The 27,860-nt window shown below is 33.3% G+C and overlaps 2 protein-coding genes and 1 long non-coding RNA gene across 4 annotated transcripts; 2 read left to right on the top strand and 1 right to left on the bottom strand.

Moving 5' to 3' along the window:
- Positions 1–5,135: 5,135 nt before the first annotated feature.
- LOC117919536 lies at positions 5,136–6,569 on the top strand. Its single transcript, XM_034836692.1, has one exon. The coding sequence runs from the start codon at positions 5,193–5,195 to the stop codon at positions 6,294–6,296; it is 1,104 nt and encodes a 367-aa protein (XP_034692583.1). The 5' UTR covers positions 5,136–5,192; the 3' UTR covers positions 6,297–6,569.
- A 2,331-nt stretch (positions 6,570–8,900) lies between these two features.
- On the top strand, positions 8,901–12,528 carry LOC117920055. Its single transcript, XR_004652183.1, has 4 exons — positions 8,901–9,438; positions 11,559–11,629; positions 11,998–12,202; positions 12,322–12,528. It is a non-coding gene; the product is annotated as an uncharacterized LOC117920055 (long non-coding RNA).
- LOC117920054 (protein EMSY-LIKE 3-like) lies at positions 12,438–25,817 on the bottom strand. 2 transcript variants are annotated; one of them, XM_034837405.1, is made up of 10 exons: positions 25,538–25,817; positions 16,177–16,379; positions 15,971–16,080; positions 15,606–15,861; positions 15,285–15,506; positions 14,829–14,897; positions 13,953–14,204; positions 13,520–13,588; positions 13,365–13,428; positions 12,438–12,829 (listed from the first exon to the last, which is right to left on the bottom strand). In XM_034837405.1, the coding sequence occupies exons 1-10, from the start codon at positions 25,563–25,565 to the stop codon at positions 12,651–12,653; spliced, it is 1,452 nt and encodes a 483-aa protein (XP_034693296.1). In that variant the 5' UTR covers positions 25,566–25,817; the 3' UTR covers positions 12,438–12,650. The 2 variants fall into 2 exon arrangements, with proteins under 2 accessions (XP_034693296.1, XP_034693297.1); XM_034837406.1 differs by lacking the exon at positions 14,829–14,897.
- Between the last annotated feature and the right edge of the window lie 2,043 nt (positions 25,818–27,860).

Raw genomic sequence — 27,860 nt, 5'->3', positions numbered from 1 at the left:
CATAAAACTTATAAAGCAATATACCGCGAAGCCATGTAACGATTAAAATTATTTTAAATATTTAGAGAGTAAGATTAATTATCATTTGTTATAGTAAAAACTATGATTTTGTTTAACTTACGTGAATGTATATTTTTGACGCATTTTCCATAATTTCATATCTCAAAAAATAAATTCGAGCCTAATATTATTTTACTGAAGTGACATTTGATATCATACTAGTGACATGGTGCATATCAAGTGTTCAGATGACCTCCCTTCCCTCCAACCCCTTCCATATTTTAGCACCTCAAATAAAGAAAGCAACATGATGAATGCTTTACAATTGTAAGAACAAAAGTGGATATATCGTAAGTCAAATTCGCAGAATAGTCAACTTTAAGAAGGTAAACCAAAAAATATTATAGTGTTGTTTTTCATCATTGCAATAATAAAATTATGATCATGCAGCATAATTAACCTATGTATAAGTTTCCTAAAGTGGTATACAAAAAATATAAAACATACATAGAAGGACACAAATATATGATGACATATGGGCGTTACAATTGTTGATAGAATCTAAGAAGTCGGTCTCCGGTCAACTCAATTAGATGCATGCTACCAAGAAAAAAAATTATACCCACATAACATGAACTTTGGAATAGGTTTGAGGTGTTTTGTGTCTCATATTTTTTTTTAATTATCATTTTAATTACACATATAGATTTAAAAACATTTTTCCCATGTTTTATGCTTTGCCTCCTTACATTCAAAATTCAATATTTTGTCCCATGATTTTGTTAAAGGGCAACATTTGACCATTAATTACAAAACCTTTATAAATGATAAAACTATAAAAGGAAATGTTTTTTTTTTTTAAAAAAAAAAACATAGATTCCAACATTAGTTTAAACATAAAGTAAAATCAATTTTAAGTTGGTAACCTTAAAATATAAAATTTCAAATGACTTTAAAATATTTCAACTACCAATTTTGATTTTTAATTTTATAAAGATATTTATATGTCTATTTGTGATTTTTGCATATAGTTACAAAGTGCGATAACTTTGAACTTTGATGAAAAATGTTTTTCTTTATATTTTAGCCTTTTTTTTTTTTGAACTTAATATGTTGTCCATCGACTTTTAAACATGCTTGAGGGACAAAATACCATTCTTAACAAAATGTTGAGTTTTAAATGTGATGTCAAATACTAAAAGACTAAAATGCATTTCAACCCTATATTAGGGGAATTTTACCAAAAGGGAAACTCCATTTCATTTTCAAAACCAACCATATATTATTTATGGTGAGATACATTTATTAATTGATGAACAAATTATAACTTGGTCGTCTAGAATGTAATCAAAATAAAGCCATTAAATTAGGAACTCAATAGTTAACACGTATTATAAGGAGTAGTGGTAAAATTGTCTTACTCCAATTTTGGAAGCAACCCTAGTGGCTACGACGATAGACTATATTTTGGCATACTTATTTTCTCGTATCAGGAAACCATTTTATACCCCTTCCAATACTAAGACTATGTTTGGTTCTCAAAAAATGTTGAGGAAAGGAAAAAACATCATGAAAATTTATTTTATTTAGTTTGGGTGATATGAAAAATATGATGAAAAAAAATATATAAAGGAAAATATTAAAAAAAAAATCCTAATATTTTCCCTATTATTTTGCTTAAAAAATAATGAGAAAAGATAAGGGAAAAGGTGAGGAAAATTTTGTTGGGCTGGTATTGTCTTCACTAGAAGCCATGCACAAGAGTTGGTCTTGCGATGGAGGAAACGATCGATAACAGCGTTCGCAGAGGAGTGGCCGAAGTCGAAGGCCCTCCTGCTTGGAGAGAAGATGATGACGGCAACCTCAGCACCACACAAAACGTAGAGCTCATCGGTCTTCTTGAAGAGTCTGATCTCCAAGGACCTTTTATTCTCCATTTTTTTTTATTTATATCTTCCATATTACAAGGCTTTGTTTTTTCACCATATTTGTGTTTGCCATAATTGAAGTAGACTTTGATAATGAATGTTTCTTGATGGTTTGATTGCTATCGATAAAAAGCAATATTCAAAAAGATTTTCTAAATCTCAATTTAGAAATAAAATATTTCCATATACCCTAAAAATAAAAACCTACCATATAAAATTCAAAATTCAAAAAGATTCCCTAAATCTAAAATTAAAAATTAATTATGTTAAAATAAAAAATATTTTATATTGTATCTTTTTATTTTTACAAATTTAATTTTTAAATTTAGATTTAGAAAATCCTTTTTAATTTTGAATTATATATTTTATATAGTAGTTTTTTATTTTTACATTATATGAACATATTTTATTTATAAATTTTGATTCCAAAAATCCTTTGTTTTTTTTAAGAGTTTTTTATTAGCTTTAAATGTTCACTTGAAAATAAAAAATAGTTATTACTCGCATATTTTATTTGTATTACACAAGGAAAATTTTATTCATAAATCTTATAATTATTAATAAAAAAATAATACCAGAACCTTTTTATAAGCAACGTTTTTCAATAATTTTTTCATTGGATTAATTTATTTTATTATTCAACAAATTGATAATCATTTAAGACAAATTTTATTGATTTTGTTTTCTTTACAATTTTTTTATTGGATTGATTTATTTTATTATTCAACAAATTGATAATTATATAAGACAAATTTATTGATTTTGTTTTCCTTTAATTTTTCTTCAACTTTTGTTCGTGGTTAGTCAAATAAAAGAAAACGAAATTTTTTTTCCCTTGAAATTTTCATGGATAACCAAACAAGTGAAAAAAATTTATATTCATTTGCTTAGTTTTTTCTTTTCCTCTATTTTTCCTCATAATTTTATTTTTTTCGCATTTTTTAGAAACCAAATATAACATAATTATTTGACTTTTTTTTATTTATATATAAGTTAATACTAGTTATTTAACTCAAAAAGCAAAAAAAAGAAGAAGATGAAATTCAAAATGATGAATAAATTTCAACTTGTTTAGTTCATAGAAAAGAGTAATGGCAATAAGTTAAATCATTATCGAGGTGAAAAAAGTTACTGAGCAAATTAATAATAAGAATTTAAATAGTATTTTTCAATTTTTTTTTGTTTTTTTTTGTTTTTTAACATTTATAATCGAAGTGTTGGTAACACGAGTGTTATACAATGAGAATGCTTTAACGAGAATCACTTTCAAACAATTTTTTAGACTTATAAATTAATTCAATAATACTTCAAATTTTATTATTTTAAATGATTTTTTTTAAATATATGTATACTTTAAACAATAAAAAAGACGTGAGGGGATAGCCAAACACAATACGTTAAAGTTTTGATAGCCCCACAAAAGCCACAATTGGTGGATTTTGTCTTACATAGTGGTCACATGTTCACCCCCCTCCCTCTCTCTATCTATCTCTCTCTCTCTCTCAAAAAGTAAAGCCATGATTACCTCGTGCTTCATCCATGATCCAAATCTCATTGTGTAATTACCTTCTTATTTTTTCTTAAAATTACCCATACAAAATATTTTAAGGGAGAATTATGTTTTAGACTCAATTTAATCCAAAAATTAATAAAAGGTTTATATAACTCTTCAAATTGAGTTGAAGGATATGAAATAGTAACGGACAAATATAATTTTTAAGAACACATATAAAATATTTTATAAAATTAAGTTAAATAATTTTTTTTTTCAAAAATACTAAATTAAATAAAAGTGGTTTTCAAAAATATTAAATTAATTTTTTTTCAAAAATATTAAATTAAATTTTTTTTTCAAAAATATTAAATTAAATAAAATTTTTAAATATTAAATTAAATAATTTTATTTTAAAAAATATTAAATTAAATAAAAGTATTTTTAAAAAATATTAAATTACATAAAAGTATTTTTCAAAAATATTAATTTTTTTTCTCAAAATCAACAAAGGGCATTTTTGGAAATACTGAAGGATAATATCCTTCAACTCATTTTTCATACTTTCATTGAGTATTGGGTTCAATTTGAAGAGTTACACGGACCTTTTATTAATTTGGGGTCCATCTACCCCTAAAACATAATTCTCCTATCTTTTAATTTATAATGTTTTTGTTTTTCAAATTTAATAGTATATAAAATCTTATTTTTCCTTAAAAAGCACATACCACATAAATCACTTTTTAAAAATTTTCAAGCAAAAATTCAAACCCTCTAAAATCACTTTCTCATAATATAAAAACAAAGAAAAAACCATACTTTATTTATGATTTAAATTCCATTATGTGATTATTTTTTTAAAGGGTGTTTAATAATAATTTTAGAAATTATTTATAACTTTTTTAATACTTGAAAGGAAAAGAAATTTAAGTATTACAAAAGTTAAAAATATTTTCCATAATTTATGGAAAATAGAGAAAAATCATAAGGTTATATTTTATTAATGAAAAAATCGAGGAAAGAAAAATAAAGAAAAGAAAATATAAAAAAATGAAGAATTTATTTTTTAAATTAATAAATTATTTTTATTTATTACTTAAAACTCATTTTACTTATTTAATCATTTTATAAAAAAATTAAATAATTTAAAATTATACAAGTTTTTTCCTAATTTTAATTATATTTTTTCATAATAAAAGTAAATACGAAAATCATCTTCATTAATATATATATTTTTTCTTTTTCTTTAATACTTTTTAAAACAAAACATAGCCTAAGTAAAAAAAACCAAACATGGTTGAAGAAAATTGGTCCCACCTAAGAAAGAATAATGCGCTATTAATTAAATAATTTATCGATAAAATCAATCATTTTTTTCCTAATTGATAAGATGCAGTGACATCAATGCAAGTCAACAAATCACCAATCCATAATTAAGCTCTGAAACTTGCCGCATGACGAAATCAGAGTCCCAAATGGAGACTGGGGACCCCACAGGCGCGGATCAACGAAGCCCGGCAAAGCAAACGTCTCTCCAAATTTTTAAATTTTCAAAAAAATTTGAACGGCTTACAGTTTGCCAGCTCAGCACATTTCCAACTAGTATCCTACTAATTCCATTTGCTAAAAGCCCCTAAAAATTTTGAAATTTGAATATTAAAAAATAACAAAAATGGTAATATCATGTTTTGAAGTGAAGATATAAAGCCAAGCTCTCTTCTCCCAGCACATCTACCCCTCTACTCCCAAGATTCGATCTTCTACTTTCAAAGATGAAGGCTTCTCTTAAGTTTCGAGAAGATCAGAAGCCTCTGTTCAGAGCCAAAGTTCCGATCAATGTTTTGGGTTTGCCGTTTCAATCTGGAGTCGTTGCTGGAGAGTCGAAGGAACTCACTCTGAGTCTCGCCTCGTTCTTCGATTCCGGTCCCTCGCTGAAACTCGCTTACCGGCCCAACGATTCGTGGAATCCGTTCAGTCTCATTGTGAAAACCGGGTCTGGACCGTTCGGATCGCCGAATTCGAGTTCCATGATGATGACGGCCGAATTCAATATGTTGGGTCGTGGAAACCCTAGCTTTTTTCTCCACTTCAAGCCGAGATTTGGTGATTTTTGTATCAAGAAATCGCAGTCGTCGGCTTTTGTTAATCATATATTGAAATCTGAACCGAACGGCGTTGTTTCGGATGAGGAGGATGGGACAGTGGAGGTCGTTGAGAAGTCAGAGGGGTATTTTCCGGTGAACGGCGTGTTTTCCCCCAATAAGATTGGGGTTTCTCCGCCGGAGGGGGTGTCAGCAGCCGGCGTCATCAACGGTTTGTTTTCTGGCGTGAATTTGAGCGCGAACACGGTGCTGCCGATGAGGAAAGGCGCCGTGCTGAGTTTTCGGTGGGGGCTTAGGGTTCCGGCCGAGGTGAAGACCGCGTTGACGGAGAACGGGGCGAAGAATTCGACTTCCGCGATTTCGTTCCGGAAGATTCCCTTCCTCGTGATGAACAAAATTGGGATCGAACATGTGGACAGCGGTGATTCGAAGGAGGACGCCAAGCCTTCCCCACCTTCAAACCTGACCGGAAACGCTGACATGGTAGAGACGTCCATGATGGTGAAGCGGCACCTCGAGGTTCTCCAAGCGGAGAATGGGTTACTGAAAAAATCCATCGATGATCTCCGGTCGGAATTCGCCACCAGTCCATTCACACCGCATAGACCTATCGATTCCGGCAAGTACAGAGAAAGCGATAGAACCGGCAGCAAACCATATGCCGGAAAAACTGATCGGCGTAGTAGCAGCAGCGACAAAAAGGGGCAATCAAATGAGGGGGATTTCATTCATTTGAACGACGAGTTGAAGAAGCCAACTGGCATTGGCGCCTGAATCCGACATCATCATCGCCAGAGTTTCATTTTAAGATTGAATCTGGTTTGTTTTTAGTCCTAAAAGGTTTCTTTCTTAAGGGTTTATTCGGGGTTTTGTTGATTTAGTTTATTTTCTTCATGTTTTGTTACATTTTTCTTCATGTTACATATGGGGATTTGGCTTGTACAAATGGGTAATTTTGTGGTTATGCTGTTTGGCTATGAATTTTGAGAAAATATTTAGAATAATTAAATAGATGAAGCTTTGGCATGGTGTCAATATCTTATAGAATTTTTATTTTTATTTATGAAAAATAAGGTTTTCAGTTACCTCTGCAATGCAATTTTTACCAAAAATAAATAAAAAATGATTGGAATATGGAATTCAATTCCATCATTGTCCCACTTGGAAATATGACGTGGAAGTCTGAATAAGGCACCTAGTCATCATTGATTAAGCATACACCCATTACCTACACATCCATAGAAACGTCTAATCATCGTTAATTAAGCATGCATTCAGGCATTATTACGAGACATCTTTAGAAAAATATCTACACACCCATATCAAACCTTCTTTATAAAAATATCTGCATATGGTATACCCTGTGCCGGCTAAGCCAGTTGCCAATATAGCTTATAGAAGTTAATTAAATAAAAAATAATAAAATCAAAATTAGAAATGAATATTTGACTACCCAGAAACCAATTGAAAATGTGTCTCATACTTATGGTTTGAGCTGTTCTTAATATGGTTCCAGTGTTCCAACATTGGAATGTGGAGTTTGGTTAAGAATTGAAGGCCCATTATTCTTGAAATCCCCAAAAATAAAAATAAGATGCACCCAAGCACAGTCATAGCCCTATCTTTCTTTCTTTCTTTCTTCTTTAATGAAAGGGATAATTGTGTTTAAGGGGCTCTTTTCTTGCCAATTGACCTAAGATCTACATGAAATACATTTTTTGATTTAAATGATAGAAGTCTATGCGTAATTGATCTAAACGACATTTGAAGAATTTATCGGTCTAAGATCTATATATTTTTGTTTATGCATGATTGATCTAGATTTGAAGGATTTATCGGTGTAAAATACCGATGATCTCCTTAATGTGTAATATGCAAGCATGTATAAAACTAATATGATCAATATAAATGTCTTATATATTTAGTATAAATACATTTTAAGTTGGTTTCATACGAGAAAACTATATTTCACATTTATGTATATTTGTAAATATTGTTTATAATGGTTTTATATAAACAAAAAAAAAAAAACCATATAAATATATTAAAAATTGATAGACTAATACAATTAGTACAAATGTTCAATACATTTAATACAAATACTTATATATATATATATATATATATATATATATATATGTGTGTGTAAAAACATATGAAAATGATGTATTTGATATTTGTGCATGTATGTAAATAACATTTTCAATGAGTTGACATCGAAACATTAATATTACTTACAAATAAATTCGTGTGGATGGTAAAGGGTATATATTTATTTATAATTTTTCATAGACTTTGTATCGCTAAAATGTTGTCTTGTTATGAATACCCTCACATACAATTGTCATTTAAGGAAAGACTTTAACGTTTTTATTAAAAGTTGGATAGGACATGAAGAGAAGTGTTTTTTTATATTTATAATATTTTAAAAGTAAAAATTTTCAAGTGTTAAAAATACTGGAAGAATCTGTTTGATAATGATTTTATAATAAATTTGTAATATTTCTAATACTTGAAAATTTGTATTTATCAAGCATTAAAAAACTTAAAATTACTATCAAATGCATTCAAATACAAAACAATGTAAAAAGAAACAAAAAATATATGTCCATAATTATAATTTTTTTTTCTTTTTAAATAGAAAATGGAAGAAGATTTTATATAAAATATATGAATTTTTACACAAAAACACATGGACTTATATTATAAATTATAATATTTTAATTGTTAAATAGTTTTTCAAAAATATCATCCCCTAACTTATCTTAAAATTTACAATACTTTTTTTTTTAAAACCATTATCATTTCAAGGTAGGTTGTTAAAAATTCTTATATTTTATATAGAAGTAATCACCATTTCCCTTTTTAACAAATAAAAAATAAAGAGTGTATTTAAAGAATACCTTGGTCAATTAAATTTTAGGAAATAGTTTTAAAAAATAAATATATCAGCTTAATAACAAACTTATTGTTTAAAACAAAATAAAAAAATTATTTAGGGGAAAATATTTTTTCTCCAAAAAAAAATACAATATTAATGATTTTTTATTTAAATAAAATAGTTTTTATTGAAAACAAATTTAATTTTTTGAAATATGTTATGAGAAAATATTGATTTAAAAATCGAATAAACCTCATTGTTTTAATAATTAAGCTTCTAAAAATATTTTATTTCTGAAATTAATAAAAATATTTCATATGCTCTCTCAAAAACCCTAAGGTAGGCCCAAAGAGGGGAAAGGGCCGAGCCGATAAGGGTGAACTACGTCATGTGGGCCACAGTGGTAGGCCTACATTGTCATTTTCCTTTCAATCTGTGCAAACAAAGACCACCAAACCTCAAAATTTGGTGATTTTTATTCACACATTATTTTATTTTAGAATTTACACAGGAATCGATTTTTCTCTCATTGGCTATCCATCCTTTATTATTTTCTGCCTCTTTCTCTCACTTTCCGGGAAAAAAGTTTCTCTCTCGTGTCCATTTTCTTTCACTTTCCCGGAATAAAAGATAGGCATCTTCCTCTCTTTCTCTCCTTCGCTCACTTGCTGGAGAATTTTTTTCCCGTAGCCATTTTCTTTTCCTGTGTGAGATGGGAAATTGGGTTTATTCTTTGACTGTTGAAGCAAATTTCAGTAGTAATTTGGTAATAGTTATTCTAGTCATTCTCCATCCCAATATAGAATTGGGTGGATTTTTTTCATAGCCTTCCAGGCCACTTGGTGGGTGTTGCTTTCGGATTATCAAAACATGGATTTAGAGCTGTTACCTTTGACATGAGAGTCGTCGCAGATTTTGGATTATCAAGACATGGTTTTAGAGCTGTTACCTTGGACATGAGGGTCGTTGCAGATCCACAGGAAAGTTTCTCAAAGCCTGTATATGAATAGGATTTGTGGGTGGGTTCTTCTGCAGGTATTATTCTGTTGATGATGTTTGAGGGTAACGCTTTTTTTTTTTTTTTTTTTTCCTATTAATTTTTGGGGATTTGGTTGCTCTGTGCTTGATTTTGATTGATGATTCTTGATTCATAGTGAATTGAAGTTATGAGACTTTTTGAAGAAAGTATGATGTTATGGAAAGTCTGATTGGAACTTTTATGAAAGGGGTTAAAATTGGAGCTAAATTTTTAGGGAAATTTATTCCACATGTTGCTTCTTTGACTCATCATATGCTTAAATTTTTGAACTTTGGTGAATGGTTATTGTTTTTTCACTCTTATTGTTTATTTTAGATCATGCTTAATAGAAGCCATGGATTGTTAGTTCTTATTATGGCCAATTTTTTTAGTTAATTTTCTCATATAAAGTGCATGTTTACTGATTCATGCACTGATATTTGAGTTTGGTGAAGGTGTTCATATGTCCTTGGATCTTATGCTGTGCTTATTCTCATTTCTTTTTTATAGGAACTTGGGACTACTGTGATTTGATTTGCTTGTTTGCTTTATATTTATGAATGATTCTTGATTTATAGTTACTAGAGGCCATGAGATCCCTAGAACTATTTGTTACCATTGGGGCTTTAGGCATTGGATTTATAGCGATTTGTCTTACATATACTGATTTCCATGCTCAATTTTTGAGTTTGGTGAAATTGGTATATATTTTTACCCAACCCTACCTCTAATATTATTTGGCTAGAGGTTTGTTATATAGGAAATATCCGATTCTTCTCAGGGGAGAGAAGATTTGTTGTGATCGATTTAGCCCTAGTATGCTGGATTTTTCAAGTTGAATTATATCATTTAATTTGGTAGAATTTGTGAAGTTTGGGATCACTCATACATGGTCATGTAATTAGCATAAATTGATAGATTCTAGATTGGTCAGATATCTTTTCTCCATGGGCTAGGAGGAGAGATTTTCAGTGGCTGGATAATGCCCTATCAAAACTTAGTTTGAACTTTGGACCCTTGTGCAATTTAACTGTGAGAAAAGTGAGAAAAGATGTAAGAAGTTGAAGCCCTCAAGGAAGAGACAAGAAATGAGATAGTTAGTCATTTTTCAGAGTTTATGTTTCTATGAAGTCCCAGAGTTGGACAGGAAGGAGGGGACTTGATCTTGGATTTGTGGAGAAGAGGCAGGCTAGGGTTGAAGCGAATGTAATAGGTTGGTCAGGTTGGAAGTAGTGAGTTGGAGACAGTAGGTAGGGTGGGGATTACAACGCAATGGTTTTTGTTAAGGTGGAAAATTTTGGGAGGTATAAATTGAATCTATAAGTACGAGTGAATGGAAAAACAGTAGAGCATGGCTTGGGGATGGAGTTTCTGTGGTTATAAATCAAATCCGAAAGTGCGGGAGAATGTAAAAACAGTATAGGATGGCCTGGGGATGGAGTTTCTGTGGTTCTTTCTTGACTGAACTTTCCACTTAGAATTGACAATCTACAGACAGTCTTTGGATGAAACGGAATCAGTTCCTTATAGAAGATTGTCTGATCAGAAAACTAATCGCTAGACGAAGAAGCACTGCTGGAGTCTTAAAGGGAACAAAGCCCTGGGCCAGATGGATTCACTTGTAGCAATTTATTACTAATGCAACGAAGTAGCCATTAAAAATTTTGTGGGAGTGATGGGTGAATTTGTGAACAAAGACAAGCAAGAGTTCAAATTTATACTTGCATCTTCTCAATTGTGAAGAGATTGATAGGTCATTGATAATACTGTGTTTTGTGCTATCAGTTTACCAGGTCGTGTTTTCAAGACAAACCCACAATGTTAACTAATGATCTGACACTCATTCTCACTAAACTTTTCCCGTGTCTCCAGATGACATATTTTTAGAGGATGATTTCCTTTCTAGAGCTGTTTGTAAGATTGATGTAGGGATGATTTGCACATTTTAACAACCATATTTACTTTGATGTTTAGTCCTTCAGCTTTTAGATGTTTTAGATGTGCTTTTTGGATCATCATTCAACTGAAAGAATAGTAATCTGCTCCCTGTGTGTATGTACTTCAGATTCACAATAGTCCTATGCCTCGAAAGGCTTTTATGCTGCTCTGAGGTTATCATTTGCTGTCAACTTTACAGGTGATGATTGGGCAACAAAGACCAAAAACCAAAATTAAAAAACTGGGGTAATGCTGGACCTATAGAACAAGGTAGATTCAAGAAACATGCGGCAGCATAATTCCTTCTGTTTTTGAGATAGCTCCTATGTTTGTTTGCAGTATTTGAATGAGTTTACCTATGATGATGTGGTGTTTTTATTTTAGTATTATTAAGAAAAAAAAATACATCCTTGCATTTTTTTAAAATTTTTTTTTTTATAACCACTTTTATCAATGACCTTTAATTTTGGGAATAATCACATCGAGTAAGATTAGATTATGGCAGTAAGATACAAACAATAAGATCTCCATCCTCTTAATACCCCTTAGCTACAAACAGTTAGGACTATATATATAAGAAAGAAAAAAAAGCATTTTTCTATACTACAACATCACATCTATATCTTCTTTGTATACAGGTGCTGCAGTTTCTGGCATAACTGAGCAGGCTGTGCTCTTTCGGTGACATCTTACAGCCAATTGTGAATCCACTGAAATGAAAACGCATAACTGTCCAGTTGGGTAACAAGTTTCCAAGCTGAAGGATTCATGGGGTTAGGCACAATGTCCAGCGCCTGCCTGGAACTTGTCGGGCCCATTAACATGATTCACTACCCGAAGCTGGTATACTGTATATCATCACTTCAACAATTTGTCAACATTACTAGTTGGGTATAGTACTTGGATGCAACTTCCAATTCTGCTTATATGCAGATGCTGATACCTGTGCTTTGGTTTTGCAGGAATGCACAGCAGAACTACTAAATGCTATAATTTTAGTACAACATACACATAAATTAAAAGCTGGGGCACAGACAAGACATTCGAATGCAATTTGCAACTCCAAGGCAGAGCCTCATACCCACAAAAATTTTACATTGTTTCACGCAATAACACTGACATAATAATTAGTTTTACATTAAATTGCATGGCCTACAACTTTCTATCCTTTTGGCAAAAACCAGAACATGCATATGTTAGAGCAAGGGATTGTTACAAGTAAAAAAAGATTTTTCTAGCCAAAGAAACCTAACTGACTAGGCAAAAGTAAATTATCAAAAAATAAATGAAATTAGATGTCATCAATATCATTGTCTTGTTGGTCATCTGAAGCGGTTCTACCCACCCCTGCCATCCTTTCACCACCCTCAGAACCATCAGGCATTCCTCCAGCCATCTCACCCCCACCACCTGTTCTCCATCCCTGTTCTCGGTCCATTCGTTGCCCATGTGAGAGAGGCTGCTCTTCATCTGATTTGAAACAAAAGACATAACACGTTCAGTTTCATTCATAACATATTTGATGTTATGAGGTGCTTCATATAATGATGTGAGGATCATGCTCATGCTTTTTGATTGGCTAAACCAAGGGATGTTGTTCCCAACACACCCAAAAAATTACAGTAAATATCTCACAGCCAATACATTCAGGTGATGCTCTGAAATAAGACACAGGGAGATACAATTTATGCAATAAAGTCAATTGAAAAATTTTAAAGATTCAGTTGTTTTCACTTGCACAAGGCCTGAAAGTGACAAGTTCGTCTGATGGAGGTTAAGAATTTGTTTTCAATTCCTATCACTAAACAATAATACTCCAGAGAATTAGAGCCAACATTTGAGAGGACAAAATGCAAAAAAAAAATTGACTGCATGGTGAAAAATGAACTGTTCAACTCAATAATCTATACAAGTACAACAGGGCTATTTTAAGCCCCAAATTAACAATCGATGCAATATACAATAGAATGCAGAAGGATTTATTATATACACAGGTATTTATTACCACTTTCACCATCAGACGCATCCCCAAGCCTTGAGATTGCATCAACCAATGCTTGCTCATGCTCCTGCATTACAAATTACAAGTAGCAATTGAGTTTGCAACTGATAAACAATGGGGATAAGGCAGTAAGTTGCAACATGCACCATAGCTCTTACTTTGAGCATTTTCTTTGCCTTTTCAAGCTCAACAGGATCAGGATGACTTGCACCAAATACCCTCTCAACCTGTCAAAAGTTAAAAGTAAAGCACAAAGAAGAAAATGAATAGGCATTACATTCAAGGAATAAGAAATTGACAACACAAATAACATTGGTGTCTGAAAATATACAGGTATCAGCAAAGATGATGTGGTAGAAATTGATTTCACAAAATGTCCTACCAAAATTTTACATATTTTATTGACATGTTAAGAGATATCAGTGAAGAACCATTTATTAATGGTCCCAAATGTAGAAGACACCAACAGATATCACACACACACACACACACACAAATAACATTGATATCTGAAAATATACAGGTATCAGCAAAGATGATGTGGTAGAACACACACAGAGAGAATGTAAATTGGAATTTCATTTCATATACCTCCTTTATTAGTGTATCTGTGTGAAATATTTCAATATCATCCGAATCTGAAACTTTCTTCCCGATCCCATTTTGAGATGGGGGGAATTCCCTATTGGATTGAACCTTTGTGGATCCTCTCCCTCTTCCAGCACTTGGAAGAGCAACACCACGGCTTGTGGATCTCTTAACACCACGACCTTGTCCGCCACGCCCTCCTTGACGTGATATTCCTGGATCCTCCCCTTCCCATTGGATGTCCTCAGGAGAAATCTGCCATTAGTAGGACATCAAACCAGTGGAGGCTAGAAGTTCAGTCACTAGGGAAAGGAACATGTCCTACTATGGGCATGCATAAATAATTGAATGCCTGAACCAATTAAACTAGCTAACCATGGAAATGCCACCAAATATTTCAATGCAAGCATGTAAAAATGGCCAGCACAGGCATAAAAAGACAGAATGTTTAACCCATTGAAACATTTTTTGGCCTTCACATTCCACATAAGTTTATGAATTGTTCCTTTGTCAGGAGCTACATACATTTATTTATATCATATCTCCAACAAGACAAAAAACCACATCTGCCAAATAATATTCCAGCCATTTTTAGAAATATTAGAAGATTCATGGAACTTATATAAAGAATTAGGTTATACCATAAGTTTCTTATTGAATTTGGTATGTGCAATGGTTTAAGACAATTTTTGTTACCAAATGATCTGATAATAAAATAATAAAGAGCATGCTCACACAGTTGAAAATAATTTCAGCCTCTACAGAATATATTAATTTAATGTCCATCAACATAACTATGGATTGGTCATTGCACAAAAAGTGCAGTTAGAAAATGGGCAAGCAAATGTTTAACCTATGAAAACAAAATATCAAACTTGCCTCTTTGAGATCAACCCATTCCCAAGTCTCATTTGTTGTATTTATGTCATAGACAAGAGCATGTAGACCCTGAAATAAAAAAAATAGTCAGACTAGCTACTGTACCTACCCACTCCAAATTTTTTCCATTGTTTCAGTTATTCTTCGCTTTCAGGCAGCTAGCTAAGCTGAACAATAGTTTGGACTGTGATCGGGACACTTTCTCATCCATCATCTGGCCTGATTTCTAAAACATTAAAATTTTTACAACACCAAAGCATTTTTTACAGCTACAAGTGATTATTCAACACAAGAAGTGAATTTTCAAAATTTTAAAGTGTTTCCTAAATTTTGCCGAATACCTGATTTTTCTTCAAAAACATTTTTTAGGCAAAAAGTGATTTAAAAACACTGCCAAAAAAACTCTTACTTTGCTTTAAGGCAAGCCTAAAAGCACATCTAAAACTGTGAACATACCTCAAGAGGGTTGTAATCAGTAATTACAGCCTCATAGAAGTTGTTGTCTTCAGGCCATCTCGTCATCACCTTCCTTCCAATTAATGGATCATATGTTCCAGGCTCAGCAGGTTCATTTGTTGTGAGGGTGCCAGAAGAAGTGCGAAATTGACCCCTTCCTGCAGGAATGCTTGAATGGTATTGCATAGACTTCACTGAGGATAAACCAGGAAATGGTTGACCCTGTTAACAAAACAAAGAGCAGAAAAACAAACAAAATATAGGTCAGAATCTATAACACAGACATGCTTATCTGTGATTCTATTTCAATAATCAACATACTGGTTTAAATTTTTTCCCCCGGCCACCTAATGCAGGTCCTCGTTTCATGGTCGATGGCGATGGCTGCACTGATGCAGGAGCTACTGATTGAGGGTGTAAAGCTTGTGATGAGACACCAAATGAAAGAGAAGGTACCGATTGAGATAGCTTCTGTTTCTTGCGAGATGCTGAAACAGTAGGACTAGGTATTTGATCATGAGCATGCTGAGACATGCTGAGCATAGCAGTTTGGTGCCCACCTGCCTGTCTCCATTCCCTGGTGACATTGCCAACATACTGCCCATTAAAAGACAGAAGTGACAGAAGTCCTTGCAAATCTAACAAGGGTTTAACAGGAAAACCACTGTTCCATAAAATATTTAAACCTTATCCTCTGAATTATGTTATCAGCATTAACTCTGGCCAGAAGCTCTCTGTGTTCATCATCTGATACCCTCAGCTCTTTCCTAAGTTCTGTTATTAAACCTTCCTTATCCTGAAATAAACATTTTGAAGCGATCACAACCTTGATTGGCAGGAAATATAAAGATTAACATACACAGAAGCATAAAAACATAGCGAATGTAAATACCCAAGTAATGGCATCGGACTGAGCTTTAAAAGCTCTCAAAACAGAACTGTAGGCTTCTTGCTCAAGGTGGTGAATCTGGGTCTCCATATCACTATGCAACCTAGGGTATGGGGCAGAACCTACAACAGATCTTCCATTTCCTGCAACACGACCTCCTCTTGAACCTCTATTTTGATGTGATGGAGGAAGATCATCATCAGTACCTGCAATGCAATGAAAACTCAGATAAAATTTGGAATGGTAATAAAAGATATCCTCTCATCAGCTATCTAGACTCATTTTGACTAAACAAAGGATTAGCAAAACAACCTGGGCCTGAATACAGGTTACCCCCTAATTTAGCTCTATCTTCTGTTAATCATATGCTGCGGTTACCTAAGCATGACTAATCAAAATGGTGGGTGGTTGATATGAACAAATTAATTTGGAAAAAGGAACCGCAAACAGGAGTCAAGAATGTTGCCTCATATAGACCAAAAAGAAAAAGGAAAATAAAAATAAAAATCTAGGGTTTGGTTATCAGGCCTTACATCTCTGTATTGAATTTGTAAGGGTTCATTTCATTTTTTTTTTGATAGGTAAATTTGTAAGGTTCATGAAAACCTACCTCATCATTGCAGGAGGGAAAAAAAAAGGATACTAAGATTCAAGTATCTTGAAGTGCTTGACAGAGAATCTTTTATACAAATAGGCATCATGAACATTGACCAGTAAAAGTATATTAGTTGATGCATCAGCATGGATTGTATTTTGACAAAATATTAGCAAACAATCAATGAGGAAATAAGGAAAACGTCAAACTATGTTGTGATGTGCCTCTGTCTAATGCTTAACCATCCTTACACTCCAAATAGCTTCCAATGAGGAAAGCCTGTTTACTATGCTACATAAGAAAGGGCATGCAGTCACAAATATTCCTTGATCCTTCTTTTTATTATTATTATCAGAAACAGATGTTCATTGAGAATACAGAGGGATAAAAAATCAGATTGATGCTTCCGTTCAGGTACAAAGTTCCTATGTATTATTAAAAGGATACAAAGATTTGGTGCCTTGAAAATTTGGACAGTTCAGGTGCAAGACGTTTCATACTCTCCTAATGGAAGCAGTGATGGACACTTTCTGGTGTGTTTATTTCAAGTCCCTAGTTCTGTCTAAGGTGACAATCTCAATTCAAACAGAAAATCTGAATCAATCACACAGAAACAAACAAAGTAATAAATCAAGTATCAAGAGGTCCACAAGAAGGATGAGGAATCCTCAAAAAAACCTAAACAAAAGGTATGTATGAACCACTAAAGTACTAAGTAAGCCTATACAACTGTAAATTGCCACAACCCACATGGGAATATACAGTTATAGCAATCACTCCTTGCTAGCCCACACCCTGGAAACTACACATTGAAATCCAATCAAGTTAAATAACATTAAGGGGAATGCCCTTAAAACTTGTGGTCCAAGAGGCTCAAAAGGAGGCAAAAAAATGAATGATATCCCAAAGAGCCTCTGAAGTACAAAAAAAATTAGTTGGGAAGAATGGAACTGGATCAACATGATTGGACAAAACTAAAAAGAACGACCTTATTGAGAATAAACCTAGAGAAGATATAGGCCAAGCCCTTGCATCTAGAATGGATAGAGATAAATGCAAACGAGTAATAAAGGACATGAATCTTTCAAGATCTTCTATCTAAAAATAAAAAAAGTTACGATGGAAGTTAGAACTCTAAGAGAAAGGATAAGTGGACTTAAGAATTGCTGCAGTACTAAGGTTTTTAATTGTGACAATTCTAAATAAACTTGAGAATTAAGAACATAAAGGTTGAACCCTCACCATAAGTCTTCCCAAAAATGGATTCTTGCCTCATCTCCCACCACTAACCGAACATATTTGATAAAATCCTAAAAGAATTGAGCAATGGTCTTCCATGAGCAATGACATGATCACTTGATTGTAGTGTTGACATCTCATTCATTAGCATGTGGCTTGTAAAGGCTTAGAACAACATAATGCCAAAGAGCAAAATTTTTCCTAGGAAACCTCCAAAGCCATTTCCCTAATAGAGCACGATTCTTTAAAGAAATCTTCCCAAACCCCAAACCCTTTCCACCTTAGACTTACACACTAAGTCCTAACTAATGAGACGGCCTCTCTTGTGCTCCTCAACTTCTACCAAAGGAGAGGCTGGTCTTTAGTTAATAGGTGTAGTCTTTGTAAAGAGAATGACGAATCGGTGGACCACATCCTAATTCATTGTGGTAAGACAAGGGAGCTTTGGAGAATGTTACTTTCTTCTTTTGGGGTGGTGTGGGTGTTCTCGGCTTCAGTGAGAAATCTGCTTCTAGAATGGAAAGTTAAGGGGCTAGGGAAGAAAAGGAGAGCAGTTTGGAGATTGACGCCTATTTGTCTTTTTTTGTGTATTTGGGGAGAGCAAAACCGAAGAACGTTCCAAGAGGAAGAGATGTCAGATACTTGCTTGAGGAACCCCTTTTTTCAGTCTCTTCTTGAGTGGTCTCAACAGTTTTTGGACTTGGACTCTCTCTCTTTTCTATATTTTTTGGGTGATTGGCTTGTTGGTTAGCTTTTTCCTCTCTAGGTTTTTTCTTTCTTTTGTTGCCTTGTTTTGGCTTTCTTTGTATATTGCCTGTGTACGTAGGGAGCGCCCCCTGTTTTGGCGTGTTTTAATTTATTTTTCTCCTTGTCTATCAAAAAAAAACTTCTACCAAAGGAAATCCATCTACAATTTCTCAATTTTTAATGCCACTAAAAAAGGGATTCTGAACATGGAGGGAAAATAGCTAGGAATATAGGACAAACACGAATGAATGAGAGTTATTCTTCCACCAAATGATAAATAGGCCTTTTTCCACCCTAAAAATCTTCGAAAAATTCTCTCAATCATTAGATCCCAGAAAACACATGCCTACGGGTTTCTCTCAGTGGAAGACCCAAGTAAGGAAGAGGCAGATCACAGGCTTTGCAATCAAGCAAGGATACCATTCTAGTGTGTTGATCTTGATCAATGTTGATGCCAAAAAGAGTACTCGTATCTTAATTCCGTAAGTACAAATATATGCCTAAATACGAATAAAATCATTTTAAAAGTGCAATTCATTCGAACAAACTCTAGAAAAGAAAATGGAATCATTTGTGAATTGCAAATGGGACACTCTAGTCCTACTCCTACCTACAATGAAGCCTTCCAATAGCGTACTCTCCTTAGCCCCCAACATCATCTTACTAAACACCTAAACTACAATGGTTAAGAGGAAAGGGTATAGTGATCTCCTTATCTTAGGCGTTTAAAAGCTTTGACCTAACCTTTGGCATTATCGTTCACAAGGATTGCAAAAGTAACAACCTCCCATACAAGTCCTCCATCTTGAACTAAACCCCTTCCTTTCAACTAGATGGTCTAGAAAAACCCAATCCACATGATCATAAGTCTTTACAAAATCAATCACACATAACCATTACAATATTATCAAAGAACTTCACAAAAGATTTTATTTTCATTATTATTACTATTACTATTTTTTTGTTTTTGGTGATAAGCAAATTATAATATATTAAAAGTGCCAAACAAAAAAAGGCACATATAGTACATAGGAAATATACATCTAGGAAGAGAAAAAAACAACCAACAATTACAATCCCAATTTATTACTTTGTGCACAACCACACAATGAAATCTATTAAGGATGAGGAAAAGACTTCACAAAAGTTAGGAACTCCATTGCCTTTCCTTATTATCTATAATATGAGGGCCCTTTTTCGCTTATGCTCGTCCATATACTTTAGCCATTTCAAAACATGCCGGCACACTATCTACCTTAATTTGTATGATAAAAGACACACACACACAAAAATGGGAAATTAAATTATGAAACAAGAATATCAATGGAGTAATCAGTAGATAGGCCATTACAGTAGGCTTATAAAAAAGGCTATCATGGCAGCCAAGCAATGAGAGTGCAAACGAGATACTAAAAAAGGGTTTACCATTTTAAGAGAGTCAACATGGAAGCAATATTCATCTTCTTTTGGCTTTATTTGGTCTAGGAACATAGATATTTCTTAAAAACACCTTAGGGCTTTCAATAAGCCTCTCCTTAGCAAGTGGGTTTGGCACTTTGCAATTGAAAGAAAGGCCCTTTGGAACCAAGTGATTAGACGGAAATATGGGGAGGAAAGAGGAGGGTGGAGCTCTTGTGAGGCTAGGGAGGCCTATGGAGTTGGGTTGTGGAAAGCAATTAGAAAGTTGGGACACCTAGTGACCCCTTCTTTTGACTTTGTGGTGGGTGATCGAAGGAAGGTGTGGTTTTGGAAAGACAAGTGGTGTGGAACCACCACTTTGTGTGAGTCTTTCCCTTGTTTATTTGCTCTAGCAACTTCTAAAGAGGCTTGGGTAAATGGAGTTTGGACAGCTGCGGGGGAAAGGGGGGGAAGTTGGAGCCCTTGTTTCACTAAACCTTTCAATGATTGGGAGATGGAAGAGGTGGAAATGTTGTTTTGTTGCTTGGATGGGAAGAAGGTTAATGTGGGTAAGGAGGATAGGGTGAGATGGATGGACTCGAAGGATGACTTGTTTTCAGTAAAGTCTTTGTATAGAGCTTTGCAGCTGGATTCTCTTGTTTTTTTCCCTTTGAAGATTATATGGAACTCTTGTATGCAACCTAAATTAAGTTTCTTTGCTTGGGAGGCTTTGTGGGGAAAAGTTCTAACCTTGGACCGTTTGCAAAAGAGGGATTAGGTTTTGGCTAATAGATGCTTTTTGTGTCAAATGTTTGAGGAGTCGATTGATTACCTCCTTCATTGTGAAAAAACAAGGGAAGTGTGGATGTTGCTCCTTTCTTTATTTGGGGTGTCTTGGGTGTTTCCTTATTCGGTAAAGGAAACCCTCTTAGGATGGAGGGGTTCTTTTGTGGGTAAAAAGAGGAAGACAATGCGGCAAGTGAGACCGTTATGCTTGTTTTGGGTCATTTGGAAGGTAAGAAATAAAATTGCCTTTATAGATAGTATGTTGTCCATCCAAAGGCTGAAAGCTTCTTTTGTATATTTACTATGGTCGGAGACCAAATTGTGGATAAAAGGTGATCCTTCGACCTTAATAGATTTTATAGATTGGGTGGGTTCGCGATGAGGGAGAAGGTTTTTTGTTTTTCCTTGTTGTTTTGGGTCCAACTGTAAGGGGGTGAGTGTCTCTATACTGTACTTTTGTGGGTCGCTATTTTAGTGCCTCTTTGTAATACAATTCTTTTGCTTATTGATAAAATATATATATATTTCTTAAAAACAACAATGGTCGTTGTGGTTAGTTATTTTAGAATATGGAGATCCAAAACAGTTATGGGCCATCTAGTTAGCACATTTACAAATGTGAGTAGCCGCTGATTTCACCATGGGATTTAAATCAATACTTGGTTTCTATTCAAGTTTGGACACATGAATCTAGGTGCTTATATGAATTCTCTAGGCCTCGACAAGAACAATTCTAAAATACACTATTAAGGCGCATTAGGTTGAGTTTAGGATTAGAAAACGTTTACTAGTTGAATAGAGTTTAAATTTGGAAGGACAAAGTTTATAGGTTTTAAGAGATTTGGTCGATTGGCTAGAGGAAAAAAAAAAAAACTCAAGCAGTTTTAAGCTTCATTTGGATCTTGGAAAATACTAGGAAAAGGAGGAAAAAATGAAGCGATCTCATATCTTGCTATTTGATTTGTCATGAAAAATCAAAGAAAAATGAAATGTACTGAAAATTATTTGAAGCTTCATAAAGTAAGGATTCTTATACAGATCATGTCTTAAGGGAAGGGGGCCAAGGAGCATAGTTTGGCTCATGGGAATACAGCTACATCGCATGGGCTGGCCTAGTCTCATAATAAATGAGCCAACCTGGTTGTCTCATTAACGTAGATCCCAAGGGAGCTAGGCTTGCAAGGTATGCTCATTTCCCAAAGTAACCCAAGATAGCCCAACCTAAAAAAGCACATTCCATTCTGAAGCTTGTGAGAGTGCACCTGGGTTGTCAACCGTCACTTTAAGGTTAACCCATAGTGAACCATGGTTCTGTTAACCATGAGCCAACAACGATCTATAAATAGATGGCCAAGATGGGCAGGATAGGCAATTCATTGATAACCACCATCTTTCTTCCTCTTGCAAGGTATGCTCATTTCCCAAAGTAACCCAAGATAGCCCGACCTAAAAAAGCACATTCCATTCTGAAGCCTGTGAGAGTGCACTTGGGTTGTCAGCCATCACTTTAAGGTTAACCCATAGTGAACCATGGTTCTGTTAACCATGAGCCAACAACAATCTATAAATAGATGGCCAAGATGGGTAGGATAGGCAATTCATTGATAACCACCATCTTTCTTCCTCTCCTATTCCTTTGTTCATTAACCCAGTCACTAGAGAAGGTGTGCTAGATTCCAACATTCCGACCATCTCTTGTTGCAGGCACTTGAGGCTACTTCTAGAACACTAATAATCAAAGTCAAAGCCTATTGTTGGATAATTTATCGCACCAACAATGAACATGATATAAATGGTCCAAAGAGGACTTTTAGGAAAAAAGACTGATATTACTCTAGCCGAAAAGATATACTCAGTTCCCTATGGTAAGCCTAAGACAACCCAATCTACAAAAGCTTATCCCATTCCAAAGCTTGTGAGAGAGCACTTGGGTTCCCAATCATCACCCTAAAGTTAAACCATAGAGAACATGGTACTAACCACCAACCATGAGTCATCAACAACCTACAACTAAATGGACAAGATGTGAAGGAGAGGCAATTCACAGGTAACCACCTTCTTTTTCTTTCTGTCTCCATCATTTCTCCATTCATAGACTTAGTCATTGGAGAAGGTGTGCCAACATCCAACATTCCAAGAATCTTTTGTTGCAGGCATTTGAGGCTACTTTTAGAGCACCCAGTGATTGAAGTCCAAGCTTGTTGTTGGAGATTTCATTGCAACAGTTGTAAGTATGATATAAATGGCCTGAAAAAGAAATTTTAGGAAAAAAGATCTTTTAGTTTTAAATCCCTTTCCTTTTTTAGAACTCCCTAATCTCCTAATCTTTTTTATACTAAATATATATATTTGTATATTACATTTTCTAAGTAGATTACCTTGAAACATTCCTACATTATACTAGACTAAGCTAAGAAAAAAGACTATTTCAAGAACTAGTCAATGATGACTCCCATTTCTCAATTAAAATAATTCACTAATAAAATTGCCAAAAAACAAAAGGAATAGAGGAAGACCCTGGATACCACTTGCAAATAATCGAAGGAACATGACAAGTGTAGGAACCTTTGTAGGTACTAAAGAAGCAAGAACAAAACCTTTTTTTTTTTTTTTGAGATGGAAACAAACACACCTACATTCAATAAATGACGAATGAAACAAATAAACAGAAAAAAAAAATATTAATTCATCAGCAATTGTTCATTTTCTATTTAAAACAAATGAATAAAATTAGAAAAAAAAAAATTATTGAGCAAAACTTAGTTTTTATTTTCCTACCTTTTCTTCTTCCCTTTCCTTGTTACTTCACCTTACATTTCTTAAGATCCAAAGGAAGCCTCAACATTTGTTTCTTTACTGATTAAAACCAAAATTCCGGCCAAATGTTTGGGACAAAAGGTCCAATTCAATGAAGTTTTACAGTATAATTGAACTACTTTCCAAAATTTTGCACTAAAATTGTCGGTTTGGATAGTTCTTGTCTGGGTATGAAGAAGTGGTCAGAAGTCAGAAATTAAAAAAAGAAGAAACAAGCTTCTAGGATTGTTTTTTCACTTCTATCTCAATTCTTTTTTCTTTCTTCTTCTTCTTTTTATTTTTTATTTTTTTATTAATAGGCAGATGGAGATAAAGGGGGTGCACCTCATATACATAGGAATTATGTGGAGGGAACAACACAATAAGGATGAAAGTACTAAACAATAAAAAAAAAACTATCTTTTACTTAGGCCATCAATGAAATCTAACAGAGAGTAAATTAACCATTCCCAAAGGCATTCCAGACCACTCCTATAAGGATTTGATGAAAGTCCTCTACAATCTCTGGTAAAAAAACGTCCACTTGGACCATTATTCTCTTTCCATATACACCAAAAAAGGCAAGGAGAACCCATACACCACAGTGTCCTCAACTGTTTATTTTTGCCCCGAGCCTTTCAACCTAACAAGAGTTTTCCAATCGATTCTACAATAACTCACTTAAATCCCAAAAATAGCAAATAACATGTACACAACAACTGTGTTTTATCAAAATGCATTAAAATATGGTTTGTTGTTTCTACATTAGTTTTGCAAAGACAACATCCACTCATTGGAGACCAACCCAATCTCATTAATTGTTCTATACTTACACTTTGCAGGTGTAAACAAGGAGATTTCTCTTTCCTATGTCTTACTCTACCTACTGACTGGCCCAAAGATGCTGTTCCATTTATTATGTAAGTTCACTTTTTTCAGGAAACCAAGTCTTGTAAAGATCATCGATCTTATCAATTACTTTCTTAATAGTCTTAATGAGCATCTTATTTGCTTTCCAGCTTAACACTCCCCAAAAATTTTTTCATCTTCTTTCCAAAATATATTTTCCTAGTTTCCATGATTTGAATTAAAAAAAAAAAAAAAGAAAGAAAGAAAGAAAGAAAGAAAATATGAATTCTATCTAGGCCATGATGCAACTTGGCAGCTAACCACCGGGAAAGATTCCAAATATGAGTCTACAAGCATAAATCTCTCCACTGTAGTGTGAAACTAATAAAATCATTTTTTTTTCTTATTAAATCTCCGAACTTCTTTCAAGCAAATATAGTTTTCAACCTCCAAACTTTTAAAATTCTATAAAATAAATATCATCGTGATAGAGATAAAGATTGGTCAAAAGTCCCAGGTTTCCCCAAATAAATCACTAAAATTTGAGAACGCTTTACCTATATGCTTCGAAAATTAAAATACAATTTGACACCAAGCCTGCCACAGTATTAACTTCAAAAATTCCCCATGAAATACAACACCATAATTTATTAATTACACAACTCAAACAAAATTAAAATAGAACCAAGTCAGAAGGAACTCTAAAACCCTAATTTCGCACTGCTTCGCCAAGTCTTCTACTACTCGACTAAAGCTCAAAAAACAGTAGACATCAAATTCAAAACCCTGTCTCGTCCCATAAATTTATTTCGTTTACCATAATCAAAACCCTAATTCCAGAGCTCCATTCGCATAACCCAACCAAAAAAACAACAACGCAGACGCAATTCACATGATCAAACCCTAACCCACTATCGGAAGGAGTATTCAAAACGCATTGTAGAAATAAAGTACCGCTACTATCGGAGAGCTCATAGTCCATAGCAAGGCTCTTGACCAGATCACAAAACCCTAGAAATCAGAAGGCGAGGCATACAAGAACCGATCGATTGAAGAAGAATCAATCTTGAAGAGATGAATCTTGGAAGACTTCGCTGCAGTAGGGTTCATCAAAATCAACGGTCATGGAGGCTTGGAGACAGAATTTTGAACTGAGCGAGGCAATTTATAACGAAGAGAATCAGATTTTAGAGAGAGAGAGAGAGAGAGAGAGAGAGAGAGAGAGAGGAGAAGTTTGTCGGACTCGAAAGCTACTTTGTAGTGTGGTTCAATTTTTTTGATTTATAGTTGGGTTTGAGTTCCGCGCTCGCTCTCTCGGTTTTCTACAGTTGGGCTGCAGGACTTAGTGAATTGTATTGAAAGGGAAAGATTGGCCCAATCCACCAATGGTCTGCAATCTGGATTTGGTCCAACTGAGCCCACGTAAGGAGTCCTTTCTGTTTATGGTTGGGCTTAGCACCACCTTGGAAACATAAGAAAACTTGGGCCATGTAAATTGCAATTTAGGGTTGGGCTTGGTCAGATCCAACTATATAAATTCTTGAAAAATAAAAATAGTAACGATTTAAATCACTTTAATTAGAAGCAACGAAATTTTATTAATATAAAAATAATTTTATACATCAAGGTCTTTACCGATCAAAACAAAAAACAAAAATTGGGCAAGAATCCAACTTTTCTTACTCATATTACCAAATAAGATAATAAAGGAAAAAATTAAATATATTGATAAATAAATTTATAAAAATATGAAAGATAAATTTATTAAAAACTTTTTTTATTTTTTTATTTTTTATTTTTCTTCTTTTGTTTTTTCATTATGTATGTTTTTTTTTTAATTTTAAATAATGGTTTTATCATGTTTAGTTGTAATATTAATATATGTATATATAACTAAAAATTTGTATATTTTTAAATTATTAAATATTTATATATATGATAGTAAAAATAAGTGAAATGAATTTAAAGTAATATATAAAAATAATTTATTGGATTTATTTTTTATTTTTCTTTTATTTTTTCTTTCTATTTTTCTTCCCTTCACATTTTCTTTCAAATTTCCCTAAAATCAAACATAGCCTAGAAAAAAAAAATGTTTTTGGGAACTTTCTTAGAGGAACAAATTTCACTTGTTTTTCACATTTGTTTTAGAATTAAATTTCAAATAAAATTTAAATTAAAAAAAATGATAAAGAAGAGCATTTTCCAGTACCCTTCCCATGTGGGTTTGGAGCATTTGGTCAATGGAATAAGATGATATGTGATCCTCAAAGCTGCTGAATCCATTGTTTCATATTCAAGTAATCCTTTTGATATTGAAAAAACAAATACCCAAAAGAAGATAAACAAATGAAAATGTGTTTGTCCTTAATGGGAATAGAACAATTAAAGCATGTAACTCAATCCATATGATTCCAAACATAGCTTATGAGCCAGCTAAGTCTAGTGTGGGTCAAAGATTTAAACAATAGTGACACTTTTTATTAGCATAAGCACACCTTTTTAGCTAAATCACCTATAAAGATTGTCACACATTCACATTCTAGTATGCTTTGATGTAAATAAATATCTAACAAAATTACCGACTATATCTAGATTTTCAAATTGTTTAATTTTTTTTTTTGGTCAAATCGATATTTTAATATATTATCAATCATAGTTTTTGAAAATTTGTGTATGCTTTTTTGAAAAAAAAAAAATCATATTCAAACCAAGCTACTAGAAGCATATTTGGGAGTAAAATACAAATAAATGAGATAAAAATACAGATAAATAGAATCAAATATAATAGAATAAAATTAAAATACAAAGAAGTGACATTAAATTACAAAATAGTGAAATTGAACTTGTTGATAAATAAACATTATATTATCTAATTGATTATACTTTTTTTTTTAGTGTAATTATTATTATCGGTGATGGTTGGAGTGGAAAGTAGTGTGAAACAGCTAAAATTGGTTGGGCAATTAGGGTTTAAGAAAGATGAGAAGAACACATAATGATTGAATTGGGTTCACGTGCCTAGTCACATGAATCTTATTAGTTTAATCACACACTGTTTTGGGGTGCAATCAGGTCAGAGAAAACACTAGTCAATTCACCCTTCACATGATCCTCACCTTCCACCTTCTAACCTCATCAACAAAATATTCTAACTAGTCCTCCAATTTCAAACTCTCGAATCTTACCCTATTTTCTTTTCTCCCCAAAGATTCCATTCAATTCGTCAACTATACGGGGTATAGAAATACAAATAAATCATAATACCTTAGGAAAT

This window comes from Vitis riparia, chromosome 8 (genome assembly GCF_004353265.1).
Source record: "Vitis riparia cultivar Riparia Gloire de Montpellier isolate 1030 chromosome 8, EGFV_Vit.rip_1.0, whole genome shotgun sequence".
Lineage (NCBI taxonomy): Eukaryota > Viridiplantae > Streptophyta > Magnoliopsida > Vitales > Vitaceae > Vitis > Vitis riparia.
This window is presented reverse-complemented; position numbering and strand designations above follow the sequence as displayed.

What these genes read in the sequence shown, in the direction of transcription:
- LOC117920054 (XM_034837405.1), bottom strand. Translation starts at nt 25,565, where the DNA reads ATGGACTATGAGCTCTCCGATAGTAGCG. An exon ending in GGGGGAAAAAATTTAAACCA is followed by an intron (nt 15,507 to 15,605) that starts GTATGTTGATTA and finishes TTTTGTTAACAG; the next exon opens with GGTCAACCATTTCCTGGTTT. An exon ending in AATGGGTTGATCTCAAAGAG is followed by an intron (nt 14,205 to 14,828) that starts GCAAGTTTGATA and finishes TACTAATGGCAG; the next exon opens with ATTTCTCCTGAGGACATCCA.
- LOC117919536 (XM_034836692.1), top strand. Translation starts at nt 5,193, where the DNA reads ATGAAGGCTTCTCTTAAGTTTCGAGAAGATCAGAAGCCTCTGTTCAGA.